General features: G+C 44.8%; 1 protein-coding gene across 2 annotated transcripts in view; it reads left to right on the forward strand.

Annotated features, from left to right (window-relative positions):
• SUSD4 (sushi domain containing 4) overlaps positions 1-20,842 on the forward strand; it is a 197,666-nt gene that overhangs the window by 114,708 nt on the left and 62,116 nt on the right. Inside the window, exons 4-5 of one of the 2 annotated variants that reach the window (XM_054993667.1) lie at positions 15,917-16,030; positions 20,009-20,188. In XM_054993667.1, coding sequence (XP_054849642.1) covers positions 15,917-16,030; positions 20,009-20,188 — 294 coding nt within the window. The remainder of the gene's footprint in view (positions 1-15,916; positions 16,031-20,008; positions 20,189-20,842) is intronic. The other variant, XM_054993674.1, reaches the window with a different exon arrangement.

Raw genomic sequence — 20,842 nt, forward strand, 5'->3', positions numbered from 1 at the left:
TGTGAGATTGCCAACCTCCAGGAGGGGCCTGGATTCCTCCTAGTATCACAATTGATCTCCAGACTACAGAGAACAGTTGTCCTGCAGAAAATGTCAGCTTTGGAGGACAGATTCTACAAAATCCCTGCTGAGCTTCCTTCACTCTCCAAACTCTGCTTTCAAAAGGCTCCACCCCTAAATCTCCAGGAATTTCTCAACCCAGAGTTAGCAGTCCAAATGCTGTTTCCTATGCTACTAGCCATGAAATTGCATACATGTATGCTCCCTTTCTGTTTCCCCCTTAACAGCAGAAAGTGTACATGCTGAGACTGGCAGAAATCAAAGCCGCTGTAGCTGCTGCTTCTGTAAACTTGCTCTTGCCTGTGCCCACAAACATGCATTCACATCTGGAAAAGACAGTGTGTTGTTCCACCAAAAAAGTTAATGAAAAGTTTTGGTGGAGCAGTTCTTGGTCCACCTTCCTCTGTTTCAAACAGCCAGTCATTGTCCCAAATCTCCTTTCTGCAGATCAGGAGATCCTCATAAACAAATTGGGCCACCGGACGGGGCTTTTAGCAACAATACGGAATCAAGTAAAATGGCCTCATTCTCTCTTCCACTGCTGCAAGTCCCAAACAAAGGAGCCGAAGAGGCAATTTTACTTGATTCCACGTTGTCGCTGCAGCCCTCCATTCTATGGTGTGTTTTACTTGCAAGGCTTTCTTGATACTCTGGGAGGCATTTCAGGACAAGTGGCAAACTGGTAGCAAAAATGGGGAAAGATCCAGTCAACTAACACCCTCCAACTCAAGAGCTGGACTTTGCCACGGCTACAGCACTCAGTTGTGTTTTCCCAGCTATCGCAGCTGCCTTGAACTCTTATTATATTTTAAATTTAAAATAAATATGATTTAGAAAAACACATTATTGATTTTAAAAAATATGCCATAAATACACATGCATAATGCTGCCTTATACTGAGTCAGACCATTGGCCTATCAAGGTTAGCATTGTCTATGCAGACTGGCAGTAACTCCTTAGGGTTAACATTTGATTTATTTACTTATTAACATATTGATTTATTTAATAACCTTTGATTTATTTACTGCCTTTCAGGACAACTTAACGCTCACTCAAAGTGTGTTGTTATTATTATTATGACAATCACCCTGTGAGGTGGGCGGGGCTGAGAGAGCTCTGGAAGAGCTGTGACTGACCCAAGGTCACCCAGCTGGCTTCAAGTGGAGGAATGTAGAATCAAACTTGGTTCTCCAGATTAGAGCTCTGCTGCTCTTAACCACTACACCAAACTGGTTCTCAGCTCAAAATCTTTCACATCACTTATTACCTTATCCTTTTAAGTGGTGATGCTGGGATTTAACCTGAGATTTTCTGCACATAAAGCACACATTCCTTTCCAAATGACTTATATTATTTTGTATCACTTTTAAAGATAATCCCATAAACAAAAAACATCATAATTCCAACAAATACATATTTTCAAAGGACAAGTGATTCTAAAGCAATGTGCTGATGAAAAAAATTGAGTGTGTTAAAGGACACAAGTTAAGTCGCTTCCACACATCCTTAATGAGATGGCCTGCCAACAGAACTCTGGTGGGTTACACGTCATCGTTTCCTATGTGCAATGAGGTCATGAATCTGATCCCGTTTTTTAAGGGTTTTTTTTAGACCTGTTTTGGTCCGTGTCTATTTTTGATGCCACTTTTTCTGTGCAATTATCTACCGTATCAATGCATGTGAAGGCTTTTTTGCACTTTTGAAGTGCCCTCCCACAAATCTCCAATCCCTCCTCTCACCATTACGCCTCCCACACATGCATCTGGCTTGCATGCACGATCGTATAATCCCCCCCTTTTTTACTTTTTTAAACAGTCCTTGCACTATTACGATGTATACAAAGGGGATCATACTGCAGTGCTTGCTACATTGGATCACTCAGAAGTCAGAGTCAGTCTAGGAACGTCACTGAGAAGCAAATGCCGTTTCTGATTTTATTTTAAACTAGCAATAAGGCCCATTGTTTAGGAAAATACAACAGACCCTAGCAGCACTTCCCTCCATGCCTCCCCTCCCCCAGCATCAGTCAAGGGGGAGATCGGGAAAGAGAGCGGGGGCTGCCTCTTCCTCCGACCCTTCAGCCACCACGTGGCTTGTGCGCAGCCCTCCCAAGGCCCCGCGGAGGTGGCAGGGAGCCCCACCGACACTGCTGTGGGACCTTGGAAGGGCCTTGCTGCTGCAACTTGCTTCTTATCCCCGCATATTGCACCTCCATGGGAGTAAAGAGTAAGTGGTGGGGAGCACAGTTTGCCTTTTATATAGTAGGATATAGAATTGCACGATTGTGCTACTCTACTGTTCACATATTTGTTAAACACTTTAGCTTTTAAAATTTTGAGTGGGAAATCAATGGTAGAGAGCGGAGTATTACGCATGCCCAGTTTCTACAGAAGCTGAAAGATGGGACAACGGTATAGTGCAATCCTGCATGTACTCAAAAAAAGGGGGGGAGTTGGGCAGGAATGTGCCAACGTCATTTGTGATGGTGCACAGATTAAGAACATGTTTTCTGTTTTGGGACCTTTTTTCTCTACAACAAACACCCATAAAACACTCAAGAGGACGATGCATGTGGAAGGTGAGTTCTTGAAGCAGATCAGGAAGACGCAGCTTTGGGACATGGAAAACCCCCCCAAAATTGGAGCATGTGGAAGCAGCCTTACTCAGGAACAGATGTTTTTGAAAATTCTATCTTTTCAATAGTTCTTTACCTCCCAATTCAGCCTTTTACATCCCAGTCGGAGCTGTTTAACTTCATATTCACTTATTTTTCTGAGTTATGAAATTGATCTGGAGAAGTAAGGGGGAGAGACAATAAAATAGGTTGAGGGAAGTGTCATGAATGCAAGGGTATTGTTAATTGACTTCACAGCACATATCTTCTCTGATCTATTGTGTGTATAATGCATATTTATTTCTTGTATTTCTCAAATCCCTAAAACACAAGGATCTAATTACCTTGAGAATTTAAGTGCATATTGAGATGTAAAATAGATTTCATATTAATTAAAAGGCTTAAAATAAAAGCTAGCTCCAACAGATACACAATAGCAGTATCAGTTATAACAAAAATAGGTTGCAATGCAAAATTATATGCCAATTGACAACATACAAATGCCCACATGCTATGGTTTCCCAAGAAATACTTATATTACACAAATTCTTCAGTAGATCTCTACTAACAATACCTTTAAAAGTCCATACTTCCAAAAAAAATTAAATTGCAGTGGTACTTTAAGACAATAGTACCACAAGGCAATGGAACAGTACCATAATACAATGGAAATACTAAGGAAGCAAATTGCAGTAACATTTTGAAAACAATATAATGAAAAACATCTGGAAGATATATCCAGTTTTAATACTTAAATTAATACAGTTCATTAATTGAATGATAGTCAAATGCCATGCAGTCACAGTAAAAAGAACATTAGACTCAATCTTCCTGACAAATCATGCAATTTGATGTCCAGTTTGTTCATGAAAAGTTACTATAAAAAGAAACATCTACCAAAGACACAACATTATTATTCCAGATAGTTCAAAGGATCTGTAAAAGGCAAGGAAACACGCAGCTCATTATGTGTAATGATTCTTTCATTTTACATTAAGAAATTAAAATACTTTTCAAATGCCAAAACCTTTCAAATGCCAAAACCTTTTCAAATGCCAAAAGTGAATCTTGCCCAGATTCAGGCAACTGCATAATCTATGTAAAGGACAACATATAGAAAAAATACATGGTTTATACTTACCTTTGAAACTGAATGCAGCGTATATATTTCTCCTCTCCTCCATTTTATCCTGGCAACAAGAGAGTGCGATGGCAGCTGCTGCCGATGCCCTATTTCTTCCTCTCCCTCTCTAGGACCCCTCCGACCCCTCCCAACTACCTCTCGCTTGGGAGCTTTCCAGTTCCCGGTCCATACCTCTCCCTCTCAGGTACTGCCATGAGTCCCTTCCCAATCACTTGCACCACCCCGTCCCCTCCTTTCCGTGATGGCATGGAGGTGGTTGATGCCAGCAGCCGCTGATTCGGGGTCTTCCAGGCCCTGTCTCAGGATCTTCCAGGTACGGCTCGTTGCCGTGGCCAGATACCCTTGTTCCCCCTCTACCTGACCAGTTCGTGTTCCCTCTTTCCTTCTCTCCTTCTCAGGTACTGCCATGAGTCCCTTCCCAACTACTTGCACTGCCCTGTCCCCTCCTTTCCATGATGGCAGGAAGGTGGGTGATGCCAGCAGCTGCTGATTCGGGGTCTTCGAGGCCCTCTCGCAGGATCTTCCAGGTACAGCTCATTGCTGCGGTCGGATCCCCTTGTTCCCCCTCTACCTGACCAGTTCGTGTTCCCTCTTTCCTTCTCTCCCTCTCAGGTACTGCCATGAGTCCCTTCCCAACCACTTGCACCGCCCTGTCCCCTCCTTTCCATGACGGCAGGGAGGGGGGTGATGTCAGCAGCCGCTGATTCGGGGTCTTCCCAATCCTGTCCCCCTTTCCCCCTTGACAATTTCATGGTCCCTGTTTCTCCCTCTCCCTCTGTGGAACCACCCAGACCCTTAGGGGACTTCTCTTATCCCGTCCATCCCGTCCTTTCTGCGTATGCAGGAATGTGGTTGGTTTCTCCTGGTTCTCCCTGAGCAACAGGGCCAGCTCAGCTGCTGTTGTGCATATGGTTGTGCAACACAGTGCCCCCTGCCCATTGCACCGACTCTCCCCTCTGACCAGGGGGAATCAGTCCCGCCACAACTCACGTCCTTTCCATGAAGGCAGGATGGTGGGTCATCTCAGAGCCAGCCTCTGCTTCGACACTGCAGGGGCGTCCAATGCTCCATGCATGTCCAACTGGTGTGCTTTGTCCAGACACTACATCATGTGAGGAGTGGACAACACTATCGGCCCCGATGCCATGAAGTACCCCATTTGGTGAACGTACATCGGTGTCTGACCCTCCATGTTGTGTGTTTGTGTGCACGAGGCCTCCACGTACACCAACTTGTCTTGCTGGAGGATTTTCTTAGCAGATTGTGGCTGGGTCATTTTGTTCTGTGGTGGCCAACAACATCACCCACCTTTCATATCTTCCGGAAGGCACCCTCCAGGAGGCCTTGCAGGTGGGCACATGGTGGGTGCTGCTGGTGAGCAGCCAGACCCCCCCCCCCCGCCCCCAAGAGGAGAGGTGGCCCGCCACCACCTCCCTGAGCCCACCAGGCCCAGTGGCCGCAGTCATCAACCACCTTGCTGCATGAGCATGTAAGTGTCCTACGGCCCATAGGCCTAGTGGGTGGGCACATGCGGGGTGCTGCCAGCCAGCGGCCAGACCCCCACCCACGAGAGGGGAGGCAGCCCGCCTTCAGGTCCACTGCACGGGGCCAAAGTGAACTGGAGAGGGTGGCTCCATTTGTATTGAATGGGAATTTCCTGGGGGCATCAAATTTGAGAATGTATAACTCCGAGATCCATACTGCAATCTTGACCAAACTTGGGTGATGGCTGGAGAAGAGCCTGCTGCACATTCCCTGTGAATATGGGCTCTCTAAGTGCTAGGGGGGGCACTCTGGCACCGACGAACACCAGACACTGAACATGTTCATTAACAGGACATGTTCAGTTCCGTTTGTCTGTTCGTGTTCATCGTCAAGAATGAACACTGAACAGCCTGTTCGGTTTTTTTTCCCCATTCATGATCATGTCACGTACAGAAACACTTCTTCATATTAAAAAGATATATTTACAAAAAACTCCTTAAATATACATTATTTCTCCACAGTGTTACAGAAAAAAGACTTTAAAAAGGACCAAGTTCCCTCTCTGTTTTGAAAGATTTAAACACAATTTCCTAAATCCAAATTTGAATTTTAAAATGTTGGAGATATAATACCCAGTGCGTTCACCAAATCTGTACAGCCTCCTTGTGAAACGTTGGCCTTTTTTGCATGGGGGATTTTTGCTGCTTTGGGCCACATATCTCTTCAAGTTTTCTTCCAAATTCTGAATAAGAACATAAGAACATAAGCAAAGCCATGTTGGATCAGGCCAGTGGCCCATCCAGTCCAACATTCTGTCACACACAGTGGCTAGAAATCCAGTGCCATCTAAAGGACTGTCAGTGAGGCCAGGACACCAGAAGCCCTCCCACTGCCTTCCTTCCAGCACCAAGACAACAGAGCACCACCTCCCCACAAAGAGAATACCATCTATCTCCTGTGGCTAATAGCCACTGATGGACCTCTGCTCCATATATTTGTCCAGTCCCCTCTTGAAGCTGGCAATGCTTGTAGCTGCCACCACCTCCTGTGGCAACGAATTCCATGTGTTTATCACCCTTTGTGTAAAGTAGTATTTTCTTCTATCTGTTCTAACCCGACTGCTCAATAATTTCATAGAGTGCCCACGAGTTCTTGTATTGTGAGAAAGGGAGAAAAACACATCTTTCTCTACCTTCTCTAACCCGTGCATCCTTCAGATTTCAATGTGGAGTTTTTAAGATTTCTCTTCAGATTTTCTGCCTGTGTTTATTCCACTGATGTTTTTCTCAATGCAGTTTTCAGTCGGCTTTTTCAATCATCAGAATTTTTGGTGTTATTACACCATTAATTTTTTTTCACACAAAAAATGTCATAACAATGTAATGAAAGCTAATTTGTGTTGTGGTTACATGGATCTCTTTTAGTTTTCTATGCTTTTAGGGTAAAAAGTTCTGTGTTTGGGTTGACTGTGTGTCGACACTGCACTCACAGCATGTTGGGTTTCTTTTTGCTTTCATTTCTCTCTCTTTTTTCTTACTGCCAACATCTTAGTGCTAGGGGCCTTTGATCATCGTAACCTCATAATGTTGTAACATCATAACATAATAACAACTGGGAATACACAGACTGGCCTGCTGGCTCAGGCAAGTTGCTAGATGGCCTCAGAAATGGGGAAGATGGGGGGAGCACCCTCACACCCTCCTTCCCCCCATCACGTGGCCTGGGAGCTTTCCCCTCTCTCGCTGTCCTCTCTCTCAGCTGCTCGGGTGTCTTCCTCTCCAGCCTGCCCAGGAGATCTGCCTTTATACGTTCCACCCTGGTGAATTACCACTTCCCCAAGCTCCGACCTATACTTTCTCTCTCCTGCTGACCGAGGGGATGCAGACCTAATTGGGGTGCTTCTATGGGCTCCCTCTCCTGCTCCTGGCCTCCCCTCCAGCCATTCAGAGTGGTCCTGGAGGGTGGGGCTAGCTGGGCCTTTCCAGCCACCGCACCTCACTGTGCTGAGGCTGCTTCTGGCAACCTTGCCCTGGCCGATGATGACGGCATACCTGAAAGCATCCCATGTGCCAGGTCATGCCTTCCAGTGGCGGGGAGGACCACCGCTGCCTGGGAGGCCTCCACAGCCTTTATAGCATGGCTGTGCTCCTTTCACTGGGCGGCCTCTCCACTACCTGCTTTCTCGGCCTGGCTGCAGCAGAGCTGAGATGTCCAGGGCCCTGCCTGCCAACTGGCCTGTGCTTCTGGTGTCCCCAACTTGGTGGTGCCTGTCTTCACCTATGATGATGAAGGTAAGTTCATCTGTGTATTCCTGGCCATACGTCCCTGAACAGGGGATGGTGGTGATAGCACCAGGGAAACTGACAGTGGCACTAACCATGACATCCACATCTCACCACATACCTCTTTATTTTATAGTGGTGCAGACAAAAAAGACTACACCTACACAAGGATTATAAGTGGTGTGCAGAAATTTAAGAGGCCAAAATGAATCTGATCCTTAAGGAGTGAACATTCAAAAAGAGGAGTAAATCGCTGGTGCAGAAAAGGCCAAAGTATCCTTCTAGTTGTCTCAGTGATATTTAGGGCTTTTCCTCACACTCAACTTATTCTTGATTTTCTTAGCAGTCAATCTCCAATCATTAGAATTGGTTTCAGTATAATTCTTCAGCGCATTCCACAATTTTTTCAGTTGTGGAATTTATTTTCTTCTGCACATGCCTTAAATAATCGAGAATTTCAAGTGAAGATACTGGCATCATTAGTGGCATCACTGGTGATGCCACAGCACACCCTTTTTATTTTTTGCACATGCTTATATTAATATAAGGGTTGAATTTTAATAAAGATTAAAAATTAGCACATGGGGAAGTCTTTGCATGGGGAAGCCTAAAAGAGAAGCAGCTCCTCCACACATACCTAAGCCCCTCTCAGTTCAAACCAGAGAGCCCTGCCCAGGCTGAACCAGAGTAGGAAGGTGGAGGCCAGCGCAGGCGGAGCAAACTGACTTCTGTTGGGACGGAGCCCAGAGTAGCAGCAGCTATGTGCTTTTCAACCCGCACTGCTTTTTCTGTTGCCAGAAGTGGCCACTCCCCTCTCCTGGGCCACCATCATTTTCATATTGCTGTATTGGCCTACTACTGTAACAGCACATGCAGTGGATTATCTGAATTCCCATGTTTCATTTGTTTATAAAAAGTAAGTCTCTTCCTGTGCACAGAAAAGGGCATATCTCCACAATGGATTGGGCTAGATACTTATTTTTTTTAACAAAAGTTAGGAATTCAGAGAGTCTGCTGCATCTATTATAATAATGGTAGGTGAAAACCGTGCTATGGAAATAGTTTCTACTGTCTCCCCTCCCCATGTGACAGTCCTCCAAATCCCCTTTCCACTCCTCAGGGTCCCCCGTCCCCCAGGGTGCATTTCAGGCTGTAGCAGGAGAGAGGAGATGAAGAAGTCTTGATCGTTAATCAGAATAATTAATTATACAATCATTAATGCAAACAAGTATCTAATGGAAACCAATTTGGGCATGGTCTAATAGTCATTCACAGTTAATTTATGTTCATTTCTAATATTTTGTGGTAACTGTGAACTTTAAGTGTGTGAATTATTTACTAAGCTCACATGAGCCCTATGTGTTGTTTAAACATATTTTCTGTTAACAGAAGAGAAAGTTTTAATTTTTATAACATTAGGTTGACAACTGATGAACCTTTAATGTTAAAAATGTGTTTGATTTTCTGTCTTATGCCTGTGAAATGAGGAAAGTTTTATACATGTTGGTTTGGATCCAGACTTCCTCCAGCTGACATGGCTGTTTTGATGGAAGAAGAATCACTTAAGTTGGAGGAAAACTCACTTGGCTGAATGAAACCTTCTAAATTTGCTCAATGGAGTGGGAAGATAGAAGTAGGATTTACTCTTTTGTGACTATTTTGAGGTATTTTGGGTCATTTGCACATATATGTTAAAGGATATTTATTTTGTTGAAGATTTTTATATTGCATTTGTTTTAAACTAGTAGGTAGGCCTGTCATGGGATCTGAAGATTTTTCCTCAATCTTTTTTTCCTGGTTAAAAGTTAAGTAGCATAGTTGATAATCAATAAACTTGCATATAAGGGTTCAGAAGAATTTTTTGTATGAATCAATATTCATATGGCTGCAGTGACTGAAGTTTGGAAATAGGTTTTATAAATATGTCAAAGTGTTTCAGGCCACCAGCAGCTCAGTAAGAAACAGAGTATTTGGCCAGTATCCACAGAATTAAAATGGTTCGATCTACAGTTATCGTCTGAGAAAAATGAGAATGAAGTAATTGAAATAGTACATTGAAAAAGGATCAGTGTTCCTCCTTGAAAGAACTGCATTACTCCAAGACAACAGCAAGTCCAATGTCAGTAGGGTATTTTGCATGCTGTGTCCATCCACATAAGTCGATCTGGAGACCAGGAAATCTGTTTTGTGCTTGAAACTGAGGCCTGAAGTATCATATTTTGCTTCAACTGTTTTTGTGGGGGGGTTTTCCCCCCTTTTGTGCTTCCCACCCTATTTTCTTGCTGTTCAAAATCTCCCTATGTATGTTATCTCTTCTTCAAACTTTGCTGTTGCTCTCTCCTCACAATGCTTAACATACCCATGAACACTATGAAGTAGATAATGCAGAGTTGGATATGGATGTGGGGAAACCCTGGCTCATCACTGTGGTACCTGTGCAGTCCCACATGGATGCTCGGACAAACTGCAGAGAGATTTATTGAAGCTCCAAGGAAACAGAAGGCACTCCATTCCCCCTTGCCGAATATGCACATTTTTCAGCATGAAAAGGTGGAGGAAGGGATATTCCTCACTTTTCTCTCTGCCATCACCAAGAGATGCCATTTTTTCCTAAATTTTCTTCTATGAGAAAAGTTTAAACTTTCTGTGCTTCCAACTTAAACCATTTTTGGTTCTAATGCTTCCTCAGCCCCAGGGCACAGCTCCAGAACGGACCCTGCCATCATGGATGCCTTTGCCATCAGGACATATCCCCATATCCATGTGTTTCATGTTGGAGGGCAAACATGAGCCAAAGACATTTATGTCACGCTGATCCATCTGATCATGAACACAAGTCCTCTACAGGGTCTCTTTATCATTATTATAATTTATCATTATTATAATTCCCCTTATGGCTACTACTACCTTATGGCACTCACAAAGATGACCGTTATGGGTGTTATCAAGCCTGGGATCCATATGCCCCTCATTGTTCAGATACAACCAATCCTGCATACTGTCCAGCAGCCAGTCGCCCTCCATCTGCTTCCCTTGAATGAGACCCTGACCTGCAAATCAAGAGCTAGACCCTCAAGAGGATTATGAATGACACTATTGTACTGAATCAGATTTGAGTGTTCTTCAGAACAATCTCTGGAGGACACTGTAGCCCTCTGGAGGACGTTGTGGCTCTCACAGTGAGGACTTTTGCCTTTATGGTGAACAGCACATCTGGATGGCATGGTCTTGGAGTTAGAAATTTCTCCTGTCCCTCCCAATGGTTCTTATGTGGAAAAAGGCCATGACAAAGGTGCCTGTGAAGGAATAACACCTTGGGTTCTAGTCAAGATATTCGCTGAAGAGGGAGAGGGAGACCAATCCTGGATTTGAGAAAGTTACTTCTGGCATGCAGACTCTCAAATCAGTAAAGATATGTCAGGTTACTTACTTCAATTCAGAATTTAAAAAAAAATTGTAGTAAAAAGGACATACAAGCTAAGTAATAAGAATATATTAAAATACATACATAATTGCATGTTATTCTTTGGCATGGTACCATCAGCCAGGACCAAGAATGTTCTCTCTTGACCACTAAAGAAGTATACATTAAAATACTAGACAAGCCCCTTGTTTAAATATGAGATTGCTTTAATGACATGAATATAGTCATCTTCTCGAACAGAAAGGTTTGACAGGGAAGTAACTATATAACAACTTTATTTGAAATACAGTTTTCTCTGCATTTTGTGATGTCAATACATTCCTTATTAAAAGCAAACTATAGGCTTTAATCATTTTGAAAATAGTCATTTTAACGTATTCTGGATCTTCTAATATTGAGTGGCTTGGGTGGGTGGGTATTTGGTAGCACAATTCCACTATTTCCTCTCTTATTTATCTAGTGAAACAGTAATAATTTTCAAAATAGTTTGGCATTTGTGATTATCCTGACTAGGGTTGCCAGGTACCCTAAGTCCCCTGGTGGGAGTCTGGGATGCTGGTACTTACCCTGCAGTGGCATTGCACTTCTCTTTCACATGCATGCGCAGCACACATGTGCTCCCAGCACGTGCAATGATGTCACTTCCTGGAAGTGACCCATAACATGGGTCAAAGGGCAGCCCACGAGCACAAGCATGCTCCTCAAAGGGCTGAATTCCCCCCCCCCCCACGGGCCCAAATCAGCCTGAAATAGGTCCATTGTGGGATGTGGGAGCGCCCCTCCCGCTGGCCAGGTAAGTGGGGCTGGGGGGGAGGAGGTGGGAGCAGGGGAACCCCTGCCCCCGACAGGGGAATGGCAAACCTAATCCTGACCCCTATTTTGGCATACTCAGGTGGGAACTCAGATCACATTATTCATTGTACTGTAGATTGGAAAGATTCTCATGTAATATTAATTACAAATGTAGACTTGGTTATGTTTTTGAGTTCTTGGCCTTTCCATGTTATCGGGTTTAATGTAAATCACATGAAAGTAAAAAAGAGAATGAATAAACTGATCCATAGTTATGTGGATGTAGACTGCAAATGGCAGTTATGAGGAAATACAAGGCTATTAATATGCAAACTCTTCCCTTAATCCAAGTCTTCATGTAAAGCGAGAACTGAAACGGAATTTCTGTTATGTAGGAGCACTGAAGATTGGAAGTAGTTGAGCATGTGACTACAGCCTTTTAAGTTACTTATAAATGATATATCGGAACAAACGTATTGTATAATAGGGAATGTTTGTTGTGAGTTTTCAGTGTAATCTGAGACAAGGAAGAACTATTGACCAGTTGGCTCATCATTCAGCTATGCCTTTCCAGTATCTAAATTGGCATAAATAAGGCATTGTAGCCTTAGCCAACTTCTTCACTGCTGGCTCCACAGGAAGAGGGAAATGCCAGACATCATGGACTTAGTGTAAACATTTACTGATGTTTCCGTACCAAAACAAGGCAGCATGTGAGTACAGGACTCGATTTAGATACAACATGGAACCATGGATTTATTTTAATTATAGTTAGTTTGTAAAACCAGGATTCAACTTTTAGATGACCACTTAAATCATGGTTTGCATTGACAAATTTCTGGCTTCTTCACCTTTGCTCTGTATCCAGGGGAGGAAGGCAGTATCACGAAACAAGCCAGGATGTCTGCACTTGCAAATCATGTAACACTTTAGTTATGTTAACTGTAGTTTTAATTAACTTTAGTTTATAAACCAAGTTCAAGTCATTTCAGATCCCAGTTTGATATACTTAATAGTCAATGGAGTGGCCTGCATTATTACTTTGTGTGTTCAGAAGGACATAGGTATCCATCTATGTGACTGAGACCAGTTTCCTATTTGGTTTTATATTCACTCTGGGGAAAGTCAAGCATAAGAAAGAGCCCTGTCTTCTGCCACTTCTCGCTCCTGTTCTAAAGGAGCATTCATGTTTATATTCTGACACTCGGTGTAAGGCAGGTCCCCAACCTGTGGCCCATAAGCTGCATGTAGCCTCCAAGCTCTTTCTGTACTGCCCTCCAACCTACTCATTTGCTGCTATCTGCCTCAAGGCATTTTCCCTCAGACCCACACTATTCTTCCTGCCTCAAAAGGCAGGAAAGACAGCACCTACTACTGTTCTTCCTGTCCCCTTCTTGCAAAAAACACAAGAGCAACATTGTTTCTTCTGGACTCCATGATTCCTTCTGTCAGCCCCCTCTCAGTCATATCCTCCATTCTAGAATTTTGGCCATTCTGGGTGCTTTGCAAGCTAGCAAAGCTCAGATCCCATACCACTCAACTTTTTTACTCCATCTCCATATATTACCATGTTGAAGGCTCTATATGTGTGTAAGGGAGGTAACGCAGCTGTGTCAATGGGTACAGGAGATGTCTTTTGTAAAAAAAAAAAGTGAGAAAAGGACACTAAAAGGGCTGGTATTTTTACCACAAAAAAAAAGATACAAAGTGTTTTGTATACTGAACGTTTCTAGAGGCCCCATTGGGAAATTTTATGTATGGATTTTAAATTTTAACTATTGGTCACTGGTTGGACTAATTCTATTTCCTATTACTTCACTATATAGTTAATGTTTCTGATTTGTACTGGTTGATGGCCAAATAAAGAAATTGACTGACTGAACTTCTCATGCTGCAATGAACTAAAATTTGAGAAGGACAGGAATTTACAATTCAATGTTGAAAGATATGTCAAAGCATTGAACCTGTTGCAGCTGGAATTCCAGAACAGATTCACTGATAAGCATGGAAAGGAAATAAGAATGTTTCAGAATCCATTTGAAGTAGCACCAAAAGATGCAAGTAATGTTTTTCAGATGGAACTGATTGATTTGCAAGCCAGTGATCATCTCAGAGACATTGACAAAGAAATAGTCTGTTAGGTTTCTATTGTGGTCTAACTGGTATATTTATCAACCTAAAGAAATTTGCTGCGGGCACATTTGGCACCACCACATACATCTGTGAACAAACTTTTTACAAGATGAAAATTGTGAAATCCAAATGTAGGTCAAGACTTACAGAGGAACATGACATTTTAAGGGTGTCTGTCACAAACATCGACTTGGACATTAATGCCTTGGCTAACAAAAAACAGCCACAAAAATCACACAGATCAGGTAAATATGTGTAGACAGATAAAAGAATTTGACAGTAAAATATTGTTCCAAAATGGATTGCGTTCAAGTTAACATTTCTTCATCGACCTCTGAATGTTTACTGTTGATCTAAATAAGTAGGTTAATAATTTTGTTACATTTTGATTTAAGGTGTGGCCGTTTTTAGGCATTGGACTCTGTAATGTGGACCCCATGTGCCAAAAGGTAGGGGATCCTGATGTAAGGGAATAAATCACTTCCCCTTTAGGGATCTGTAAAACAAAGGAACAAAATTCTGAGGCAGGCTTGGAAGGAAAATGGAGGTGGGGATTCAGAAGATGAGGAAGGCGTGGCAGTGGGACTAGGGGGCTATAAGGGAAGGACACAGAGATACAGATCAGCTCGGTGCCCTTCCAACCTTCGTGGCAATACTCACTCGGGAATCTTTCTTTTTCAGGCCTGTCCCCACAACAAAGATTGCTGACATTGATTGTTTAGGCCTGGTGTGGGGTGCTTTGGAGAGTTTGGCTAACTGTCTGGTGTGCCAGCTGCCTAGCACACCAGAAGCTACCCTGTAGTGCCTGCTGAAGGCGGTGGTGGGCTGAGCCTTGAAGTATCCCAAGCTATTAGTTTTGGGTGACTTCAGTGTCCTCACAGGCTGCGGACCTAGTGTCTTCCATGGCACCACTAGGACTCTCCCAGTTTGTGGCAGCTCCCACACATCAGGCAGGCCACATGCTAGATTTGATCTTTGGGGTGGGGATTCATGTGGATCTGGTTGTAATTGAAGCAGTGCTATGGTCAGACCACTTTGTCCTGAAGGCTTGTTTGGGTGCACTATCCCCCCCCCCCCCCCGCATAGATGGTGAGCTGATTTATGCTCGCCCATGGAGACTTATGGATCTGATTGGGTTCAGGAATGCTCTGTTGGATCCAATGCCCCCTGGTGGCTCGTTAGATGTGCTGGTAGATGACTGACATGCCCACCTCTCTGAAGCCATCGACGAAGTCACGCCCCATCACCCTTTCTGCCCCATATCAGACTAGCACCATGGTATACTGAGGAGCTACAACAGATGAAACGAGAGCTGAGACAGCTAGAGTGAGTGTGGCGGCGTACTTGTGATGAAGGAGCAAGAACATCTTATAGGACACTTATGAAAGCCTATGAGATGGCAGTGAAAGCAGCCAAAAAGGAGTTTTATGCCACTTCCATTGCATCCACAAGCTCCCACCCAGTTCAATTATTTAGAATAATTCAATCTTTAGTCTCCCTATCACAGGGAGAAAGAATATCTTATAGGATGCTTATGAAAGCCTATGAGATGGCAGTGAAAGCAACCAAAAAGAAGTTTTATGCCGCTTCCATTGCATCCAAAAGCTCCCACCCAGTCAGTTATTTAGAATAATTCGATCTTTACTCTCCCTATCACAGGGAGAAAGGCAAACTGTTGATTCGGGACTTAGCAGTGAGGCCTTTGAGAGTTTATTGCGGGTAAAATCTTGTCCCCCTCACCAGGACTTGCCAGCCATGGTTGTTACAGTACGTGAACTGGAGGCCCCTTGGCTGTCTTCTGATTCAGTTTTAGAACACTTCAGCTGCCTCTCCCAGGATGAGATCGGCAGGACCCTCGCTGCTGAGGCCTATCACTTGTCCCTTGAACCCTTGTCCATCATGGCTGGTTAAATCCAGCGATGATGAATTTTGAGTTCCATTGGTGGAGATCATTAATTTATCATTAATTTTAATTAACTCAGGTGTGTTCCTTGGAGCACTGAAAGAGGCAGCAGTAAGGCCACTTCTGAAGAAGCTATCTTTGGACCCCACCGATCTGTCCAGTTATCGCCCGGTTTCAAATCTCCCATTCCTGGGTAAGGTGATTGAGTGGGTGGTGGTGGAGCAGCTGCACGTGTTCCTGAATGACTCCTCAGTCCTGGATCTATTTCAGTCTGGCTTCTGCCCTGGCCACGGGACAGAGACGGCACTGGTTGCCTTCACAGATGATCTTCGTTGGCATCTGGATCAAAGCGGGTCAGCGCTGCTGGTGTTATTGGATCTGATGGCAGCATTCGACACAGTCGATTATGACCTCCTTACCCACCACCTCACCAATGTGGGGCTGCCTTGCAGTGGCTGATCTCTTTTCTCCACGGTCGGGGACAGAGAGTGGCATTTGGGGAGCAGATGTCGCTGAGGTACCCACTGGTATGTGGTGTTCCTCAAGGGGAGATTCTCTCCTCAATGCCATTTAATATCTATATGCACCCCCTTGCTAATTAGCCTGATGTTTCGAACTGGGATGCCAATATGCTGATGACACTCAGTTGTATCTATTGATGGACAGCCAGCCAGATGCCACTCCAGATATTTTGGCCAGGGCTTTGGATGCTATGTGGATGAAGCAGAGTTGGCTGAAGTTGAACACTGTGAAGACAGAGGTCCTTTATCTGGGTCAGGGGTTGTTGAGCTCAGAAATCCAGCTCCCAGTCTTAGATGAGGTGCCTTTGATGCCTGCAGCGATGGTGAGAAGCCTGAGTGTGATTCTGGATGCCACCTTATCTATGGAGGCCCAGGTCTCATCGGTTGCCAGAACTGCGTTTTTCTGTCTTCGGTAGGTCAGGCAACTTGCTCCCTACCTCTCTGCCCATAACCTAGCTACAGTGATCCATGCAACAGTCACCTCCAGGTTGGACCACTGTAACTCACTCTACGCAGGGTTACCCTTGAAACTGACCCAGAAATTGCAACTGGTCCAGAATGCAGCAGCATGTGTCCTTATGGGAACCCCATTTAGGACACATATCTGACCTGAACTGCACCAGCTGTTCAAGGGTCAAGTTCAAGGTGTTGGTGTTAACCTTTAAGGCCCTTAATGGAATGGGACTTCCATATCTTCTAGACTATCTCTCCCTGTATGTTCCCCGGAGGGCGTTACACTCTGTAGATCAACATCTGCTGGTGGTCCCTGGCCCCAAGGATGTTTGCTTCGCCTCAGCAAGGTCTAGAACCTTTTTGGCTCTGGCTCCAGCCTGGTGGAATGCTTTGCCAGTTGAGACCTGGGCCCTGCGGGACTTATTATGCTTCCACCGGACCAGTAAAACGGAGATGTTCTGCCAGGCCTATGAGAGTGGTTGAGGAGCTGGCAAACTCTCCTGCTGGTCCTTTGCCTGTTTTCCTTTATTCTGCTCCACTTTTTAATGAGATCTGTCGATTTTAAAAAAATGATTTTAACTATTTATTGTATCTTAAATTGTGGCTTTTATCATATTATTTTGTCATAAAATCAGCCGCCCTGAGCCCGCTTGCAGGGAGAGTGGGATAAGAAAGAAAGAATCCAAAAGGTAGTTTATTGGGGGGGAAATGAGGTACAAGTGCCAAGGGAAATAATATTCAGGCACATTACTGTTGAAAATACTAAATTGCAACAGCTAGCTTGGTGCGCCTCATCTCCATGACACTCTCTCCTGGGAGGCTGAAGAGCACGATGAACCCTCACTGGCTGTATTCTGGAGGTGTTGCCACTGCTGCCCAGCTTTCCTTTTGCCAGGCTTTTGGTGTGATGTGGTGCAGTGTCTATTTGTGGCTCCTGGGGAGTACATCCTTGGCATCCCTGGCCTCGTAGTGGGGCCAGGCACAACTGCCTGCCATGGCCCTCCTGGCTTAGACACCTCTGCGCCAGCAGTGGGGAGTGCTCAGAGTGCCATTGCCCTGCCCAGCTGTGGTTGATTGAGCAAGTGAGCGGGCCACCCTCAGCCAGAACTGGTTGGCCAGTGCTGGCTTCCCCAGGGGTCCCCAAATGGTGTGTGGTGGGCCTGGCTCTAGGGGCATCACTCAGCAGTGGGGATGGTGCTGCCTGAGAAGTAAGCAGATGGGCTGCTCTTCCTTGACCAACAAATGCCGGCTCTAGTGGAAATGGACACTGTCTCTTGTGGCAAACCTGGCCTCAGAGGCATTCACATGGGTCCTGAGATGATGGTGCTGGGAAAGAAAATGGGCAAGCACCCTTCCATGGCCAGCACCAGGTGGCCATCACTGTGTCCCTCGGGATCCCCATGCAGGAAGGAACACTGGGCCCCCCTCCACCGATCATGGTGGGCTAGGTTCTGGGCACCTGCAGCCTGTCCACCTTCACCAGCCTGGCCATGTCGGTGGAGGTGGGCTGTGCTCCACTGCGCCGCCCAGGATGAGTTGAGCATGAGGCATGAAGATGATGTGAAGGTTTGGCACAGCATCAATGTTCAGTTAGGTGGGGCCAGCTTGCTGCCCAATAGGAATTGGGCACAGGGCATGAGGACACTGCAAGGGTTCTGCACAGCATGAGTGCCCAGTTGGGTGGGCCAGCTGGTCAGCACTAGCCCAAACCTGTACGACCTGAGACCATGCCCTACTGTCAGAATCAGGGGTTAGCCTTATGCCGTGGAGATGGCAGTGAGCTCCGTGATCAGGAGCCAGTAGCTTATTCTTTTTAAAGGAGCCCGATTCCTGAAAGTTAATACCTTGGAGGTCTCATTATGGTGCTACTGGACCCAGTTCTTGCTCTTCTACTGCATGCCAACACAATGACTCAGCTGGGACTTCTTGTGAATGTTTTCTTCTTACTGGGTCAGGGCATAGGTAGGAGCTCCCAGCAAGGGACTTAGTGTTCTCTGGGTGATGTTAGGCTGATTTATGATGCCTTTAAAGGTGTCAGCCCACACGGATGGAAGGGTTATATTTATTAGGCTAGTCCCCTTTTGCTCTGTAAACCAAGTACATTTGGGGCTGTGATGGAACATAGGGCAGGAGGTGACTGGGCTTTCAGGGCAATGGCAACATGATCTCTAGCTGGGACATGCCGGACACCTTTGGAAATGAGGCACAGGATATAATCTCACCCCCACGCACATTACTGGAACTTGTGGGTTCCTGATGGTGGGGATGGATGAAAGGGTAAAGTGCACTGTCTGAAGGCTGAAGTGCACTGTCATGACCAAAATGGGTTTCATTTGGGCCCATCAGAGGAAGATAGGCCCAGTAGTGGCCTCCGTCCAGAGATATCAGGGGGCCTTTCAGGTTCTGCAGCAGTAAACCTGCGGAACTCAGCAGTAGGGATGCATGTCAGGGAAGTTCAGTTCTCCATGCTCTTCAGCTGGCCCTGAAGTACAGCAGGTTCTTTGCTTTGACCCATGAGTGTCAGGGTGATCCAGGGTGTGGGCTGTCCCCACACCCTGGATGGCCATGAGCCTGTGCAGGGTAGGCATTGGGATGTGGTATGTCACTGCGTTGTTCTAGCCTGGTAGGTGCGGGACCTGGTAGCAGTTCCACAGGCTGGGAAGGAGAGGCTCTTTGAGTGGCATGGAAAGACCGTGGAGGCCCAGACCTGTTTCCTGCAGAACTGGAGATACATAGGTGCACTCAACACTATAAGGAGTTCCTGCCTCGGTTGCTTCCTCCACCCTGCAAGCCTTCTCTACCAAGCCTCTGGCAGGACAAGCAGGGTGGCCTCCTGACTGTAAGGGCCATGGCCTTGTGCCCTTTGGCCTTCTTGTGGTTGCACTCTTCCTTGTACTGTAAATATATCTTTAAATTTGCACCAAATATGATGTGGGAAGGAGAGATTTGTCACTAACTACTCTGAATTGAACATTCTCCTCCTGAAGGCTACCGTAATGTATCAGAATCTAACATCTTGTAAATGCCTTAATGCTGATGAATAGGCAAACATGGTATTAATTGATCTGTATATAAAAGTGTGCAGATTTTATAACTCTAAGTAGTATTCTAGGTTAAGTAGTATTCTCGGTTAAGCTTTGCCAATGATTTAGTTGGACAACATTTTGAAGTTGTTAATATATAATTTCTTTATGAAGTCACAGATTGCCTTGCTCCACATGTTGAAGATGCAGAGGTTCATAACAAGACATACAGAACTGGAAATAAGTTAATAATCAGCTGTCATGAAGGATTCCAGATCCGTTACCCTGATTTAGACAACATGGTTTCAGTATGTCAAGATGATGGAACATGGGATAACCTGCCCATTTGCCAAGGTTTAGTAAACCAGAACATCCTATTTAATTGCTCCTCCACATTGTAATAGTGTAATACATTTCTTTTCTTGGTTTATAACTGAAGGAGATGAAAGACTTTTTCTTCAAAGGTGGGCATTGAGACCAGTTAGTCTACATACTACTTAATTTAGTGAATGACCATTACATTTTCACTGCTTTTTATTTTGTCTAGTCTTGTTAAACCCATGAAATTAAGAAATGAGGATTATTCTGGTCTTTACTCCTTTGACAAAATAGTTCCTTAGTAAATTTTGTACCCATTCATGGGGTGCAGTTTAACACAGGCCATTATATTTTTAGTGGTGCCCCCCACATTTAGGAATTCTCTGCCAAAGGAGGCTTTCTTCTGTTCACTCTGGTGCCCACTGAAAACATCTTCATATGAATTGAAAGGCCTTGGAAGACATCTTAACATTCAAGCAGGTTGATTTGTGAGGAGGCAAAATGGTGTATGGTGTAGTGGTCTACAAGCTGAGAAATCTAAGTTCAAATTTCAACTCAGCTATGAATATGCAACCAGCAGGAGTCCAGGGAGGGTGTTGTTGGGTGACAATGTGATGTCACTTCCAGGCAAAATCCAGAAGTGACTTCACGCCTCTCTAGGAATCATCAGAAACTCTGTGGTAAAACCAT

Source organism: Eublepharis macularius, chromosome 1 (genome assembly GCF_028583425.1).
Source record: "Eublepharis macularius isolate TG4126 chromosome 1, MPM_Emac_v1.0, whole genome shotgun sequence".
In the NCBI taxonomy this organism is placed as follows: domain Eukaryota; kingdom Metazoa; phylum Chordata; class Lepidosauria; order Squamata; family Eublepharidae; genus Eublepharis; species Eublepharis macularius.